Consider the following 5,776-nt stretch of genomic DNA (forward strand, 5'->3'; position numbering starts at 1 on the left):
GAGAGTGAATAGTAAACTGTCACTACTGAATCCCAGTTGTTGAGTTTTTCTGACTGTCGACTGAACATACTCAGCTGAGCTGCACATACTGCATGAACATTATTGGTCCTGCATGGAAAGACAGCCACTATTTATAACAGAGCAAAATGACAGGACATGATTAGGCCCTATGGGAAAACTCCCCGGCAATATAAACCACATGTGTAGAAAGGAATGCAGTAGGATCAGTGGAGCATGGTGGAAAATATTTGAAAAATTAAGTTGCAGCAGTAAAACACAGGTGTTTTTCTTCTTTTGCCAGTAGTCGAAATGATCCCTTATTAAGCTCTGCGCAGAATGTCCAGGAAGGCTGTTCAGACTGGGGATGATACACAAAGGCAATCAGTGCTTATTTATTATGAATAATTAGAGCTAATGCATAAAGGTGGAAATACAAGTTGGAATTTTGCTTTTTAAAAACAGCTTCTGAATCAAATTGTCACATTTAGCTGACTCACTGATCCTCTTCAGTATAAATATGTGCAATCAATCCAAACATAGTCTCCTCTTTATTTTATTACTTTATGTAGGAGGCAGTAAAAGTCTGTTCAAAGTCTAGAACAAGTCCTGCTAACATCTGTAAAGCTAACAGTTACCTTTATCTTTACAATCTATTTTGTTTGATATGTACACAAGCTCCAGCATAAATGTCTATATCTCTCTTTCTCCAGTGTTAGTTTCACATCTGTTTCTCTTTGGCTTTTTATGTTTAAAGTTCAATTTAAAAGCCTTACAGTCTCGAATGATCGAGTCCTTTCATATCTAGTTCTCATGGTACCATATTATCCTGACAGAACACTTTACTGTGAGAGTGAAGGTGCACATGTGGGTTCATGAGTGTCCAATATGGCAGGCTTTCAACTATCAGCCCAACGTGTCAATGCACACATCAAGCAAATATCTCTAAAATTAGAAACATCCTGTCTCAGAGTGACGCTGAAAAACTAGTTCATGCATTTATTACTTCCAGGCTGGACTACTGTAATTCATTATTATCAGGAAGTCCTAAAAACTCCCTGAAAAGCCTTCAGTTAATCCAAAATGCTGCAGCAAGAGTCCTGACAGGGACTAGAAAGAGAGAGCAGATTTCTCCTGTATTGGCTTCCCTTCATTGGCTTCCTGTTAAATCCAGAATTCAAAATCCTGCTCCTCACATACAAGGTCTTAAATAAGCGCCCCATCTTATCTTAATGACCTCACTGTACTGTATCACCCTGTGAGAGCTTGTGGCTCTCAGAGGCAGAGCCTTCAGCGTTTAGCTCTTCTGGGGAATCTGTTCCTAGTTTGCATTTGGGAAACAGACACAATCTCTGCTTTAAAAATGATTAAATGTTTTTTTATGAATATATAACATCTGCAAGGTATTGTGCGGTAATTTCACAGATAGTGTATTTTATTTGACCAAAATTGCTAAAAAAAATGATAGAAAAAAATAGAAATGTATAATTTATATTACTCTTAAGATATCCACAAACTTGATGACTGTGAAAAAGAAATGCCTGTGAAATTACAGGCTTATTTCATTCAAAATATAATCAGTATTAGTTTATATTACTTTATTTACTTTAATTACTTCGTTTTTGTACTATAAAAGTGTTAGAAGGCAAAGGGTTAAATTACAAAGCTTCCTGCAACCAATTTTACATTTGTGCAGGGCGGGCACTCAACACTGTTTTTATCAGCAGTTATCTTTCAAATCAGCACAGACACACATTGCACGTTATTCTACAAGGATACACTGTGGAATTTCCAACCTTTTGAAAGAGAAGCTGAAGACTTTTGTTCAATAACAGCAACAAGAGAAAATTCAGAGGAGGAAAACTTTATAGTTTGTACCAGGTGAAGAATGAGAAAGGGACCAGACTAAGCAGTGATATAAGCACCACGGACACTCGAACACTATAAAGTTCTTGCAAAAACACCAACAATTATTTTGAGGGAGGACGAAGACCACTCACAGTGTGCAGCAGGTACCACGGTACATGTTGCATCTGTAACCAACTAACACACTCAAGCTAAATAGCAATAGCATGCTAACATAACACAGTGTCTTTACGCCAGCTTGGCACCAAATCGTTGTGACCCGTCATATTACACAAATTTAACAAAGGTGTCAACTAACGTTTATTAAACTGTTGAACCAACTCATCCCTCTCATGAAATTAAGATCAGAGTGGGCTCGTTGTTTTTCCAGCCACCTGTACAGCACCAGTGGTAATAATTAGGCTAACAGAATTAAAAGTAGCAGCACAGGAAGTGTCCTAATTGTGTTCAATTTTTTTTTCTTTTAGATGTTTTTAAGGAGAAATATAGCAAAGTGAACTGTGTTGTTGTTGTATTACAGCAGTACTATGGTACTATAAGTGTAGCTAGTGTTTTATTAAGCTCTATTACAGCTCTAACTCTTAAGCTCAATATTCAAATCCATCAGTATGTGCATCTATAATTAACAGTATATTGTTTACTATTACATTTTATGGATATTTAAAAAATGGTAAATCCCTTATGTTTATGTCAGACTATACATTATTTTAGTTTCATAGGCGCTGTATCATATTATTACAATCACTATGAAATAAACAACATGAATGACATAATAAGCCCCACTAAAGAGGGCCTTTCAGTGATTTTAGGCCTGAGTAATTATACCAGGACAGTGTTCGACCACATTATTGGATCATTTCATTGTTTTAACACATGTAAGTACATTTTATTTTGTAAATACAGAAACTTTTGAGACTGTTTGGCCTCCCAGTGTATGTATACAAAACACCGTAACAACAAACTCTGCTAACACCCTTATTATGCCACTAAACATATGACTTTAAAGAACACATAGAAGCTTTGAATAAACACACCTGATCCAGCCCTAACTATATACTTTTTCAAAAAGGACAGTTGTAAGTCTAGTCGTTAAGGGAGAGAGGGTGTCTGTCTCCCCAGTCCAAACCGGAAGCTGGCCCCATAGAATAAGGGACCGAAGGCTCTGCCTCCCTTTCTCCTGCTACGTACACTAGGAGCCAAAACAAGCTCGCCGTCTGAGAGCCACGGGTTCTCAGGGGTGATGCGGTGCTATAAGATTATTACGCTAACATGGGTCTGATTAGTGAAGACCGTGTAAGTGAGGAGCAGGATTCTGACAGAAACTGAACAGTATTCCTGAAAAACTCTGTTTTTGTCTGATCATTTCTTAATAACAAGTAATGAGCACGTCACTAATTTTATATAGTATATGCAAAGAAATCCGACCATAAATTATATATAATAATCACAAATGACTTTAATCTCTGCTACAAAATACGTACACTGAAGGGGGTTAAATTTGTCCTCAAGAAACAAACTGAAAAAGAATGAAGTTGACATCAAGGCGTAATGAGTTGGTTGTAAACATGTAAGACTCCATTCAGTCCCCACGAGAAGGCGGCAGCAGGGAGAATCTCAGGGTTTGACTCAGGAACTGAAGCTGTATGACGACTGTTGTACATATTTCAGGATGTCGGTGTGGCAGTTTGAGCTCCAGCTGATCTGGCTGTCTGGGGTATTAATGCTTAATATCTGGAGTTAAGAGCACACTTGTTGCCAAAAGCTGTGATTTAATTGGTCAGATCTGTTTATTTGCATCAGCAGAAACTGATAAAACTAAGATTAGTTAATAAATAAATAAATAAATGCAAAAGCAACAAATTTTTTTCACAGATTTTATACAGCCATCGTAGCCAGGCTGATAAGTATTAGTCAATCATTAGTGAAGATCTGCTTATGTCCACAGTATTTTATAGAAATATTTCATAAGAGATTAGAACACGCCCGGGTGGTAAACTTTGAATTATAACTGTGTAACTTGGTGCAGCATGGTGGCCCTGTTTGCCTCACAGCAGGAAGGTCCTGGGCACAAATCCACTATGTGCCTGTGTGGGTTCTCTCTGGGTATAATGGCTTCCTCTCACAGTCCAAAGACATGCACTTAGTTTGTTAATAGTAGGTTAACTAGTGATATTAAATAGGTGTGAATGATTGTCAGTCTGTGTTGGCCCTGCAACAGGTTGGTGACCTGTCCAAGGTGTGCCCTGCCTCTTCCCTTGGACCTGAACCTTTTTAGTAAAGTATGGCTGTTGAAAATCTCTACCACAACAAGGTAGTAAAATATATGCACTGCGTACATGTACTTTAATGTATAACAGCTCCGTTTTTTCAGACACTAACCACCATTTGATACATAAACATTATACAGGAAGTGGCAGAAATAAGGGTTAATAAGTTCTCCAGGCTGCACCTGTCGTGATACTGCAGGTTGTTACAATACAAAGTCATCAAAGGTGGTTTTTAGTCAGTGAAAGGACAATGTAAGCAGCGTAAAAGTCAAACCTATAACATTATTGCTGTACCAAGCAGCTTTATAGTAAAAAGCAAGTAAAAAGTTGAAGTGTAAAAGCTGATAGCTGAAGTTAAATATAAATATTTTGTGGCTTCAAAAGTCGCAGACACTCAGTCAAAAACCTTGCAGGCGACTGGTGTGTTATTGTGATGTAATTCATGATTGTCAAGGTCAAGATTTGATTTATTTATTTAAACCTTATATATCACCCGTCTTTTCCCCCAGCCGGAAACAGACTACATTTAATCTTGTGCAAAATTAGCCTGAAAATGTTAGGTTAATCAAAAACAGCCACACAAGTGTTGCAGTCCTTGAACTTTAGACACAAAGACGTAATGGAAGCAACAAACTCACCACCTGCGTTTGCTGGGATATCTCGTCCATTTTTCCTGATTTATCCACTGCTAATATTAGGTCTCTGACATACGGTTGATTTTATTTCTTCCCCGGTAAACAAGAAAATGCTCCTCTTGACAGCATATGTGTCAAACAGTAATGAAACAGCAAGTGCACATGCATGAGGAAGTGCAGCTGTTGAAACGTGTGGTTGACGGACTTCACTCTCAGACTGGGATTTCCTCTTTCAGTGTTAAACCACGGTACAGTGACGCAAGCAGCACAATGCGGTTGTGTGCCGTGCAGTCAAACCTGTTCTTTAACTGTATAACTGGTTAAGCGTTGTATTTCTTGGAACATTTATTTTAAGAGCGTGTATAGACCTGCCAGGGTTGTAATCTAATACTGCACAATCTGTCGGCGAGCTTTACGGGCCTGGTGAATATTGTTTGTTGTAAAAAGTGCTTTGACTTCTCTGAATGCAACTAACGTTTATTAAACTGTTGAACCAACTCATCCCTCTCATGAAATTAAGATCAGAGTGGGCTCGTTGTTTTTCCAGCCACCTGTACAGCACCAGTGGTAATAATTAGGCTAACAGAATTAAAAGTAGCAGCACAGGAAGTGTCCTAATTGTGTTCAATTTTTTTTTCTTTTAGATGTTTTTAAGGAGAAATATAGCAAAGTGAACTGTGTTGTTGTTGTATTACAGCAGTACTATGGTACTATAAGTGTAGCTAGTGTTTTATTAAGCTCTATTACAGCTCTAACTCTTAAGCTCAATATTCAAATCCATCAGTATGTGCATCTATAATTAACAGTATATTGTTTACTATTACATTTTATGGATATTTAAAAAATGGTAAATCCCTTATGTATTTCTTGGAACATTTATTTTAAGAGCGTGTATAGACCTGCCAGGGTTGTAATCTAATACTGCACAATCTGTCGGCGAGCTTTACGGGCCTGGTGAATATTGTTTGTTGTAAAAAGTGCTTTGACTTCTCTGAATGAGCCGAAAAGTGC

General features: G+C 37.8%; 1 protein-coding gene across 3 annotated transcripts in view; it reads right to left on the reverse strand.

The window, feature by feature from the left end:
- LOC102293910 (DENN domain-containing protein 2D) overlaps positions 1 to 4,986 on the reverse strand; it is a 34,452-nt gene extending 29,466 nt beyond the window's left edge. For 2 of the 3 annotated variants that reach the window (XM_014340223.2, XM_042228685.1), the window contains exon 1: positions 4,769 to 4,985. In XM_014340223.2, the coding sequence (XP_014195709.1) occupies positions 4,769 to 4,798 (30 nt within the window). In that variant the 5' untranslated portion in view covers positions 4,799 to 4,985. Of the gene's footprint in view, positions 1 to 4,768 lie in introns of all 3 variants that reach the window. The other variant, XM_042228686.1, reaches the window with a different exon arrangement.
- Positions 4,987 to 5,776: the final 790 nt, after the last annotated feature.

Source organism: Haplochromis burtoni, unplaced genomic scaffold (assembly GCF_018398535.1).
Source record: "Haplochromis burtoni strain Fernald_Lab_line unplaced genomic scaffold, NCSU_Asbu1 Contig_342, whole genome shotgun sequence".
In the NCBI taxonomy this organism is placed as follows: domain Eukaryota; kingdom Metazoa; phylum Chordata; class Actinopteri; order Cichliformes; family Cichlidae; genus Haplochromis; species Haplochromis burtoni.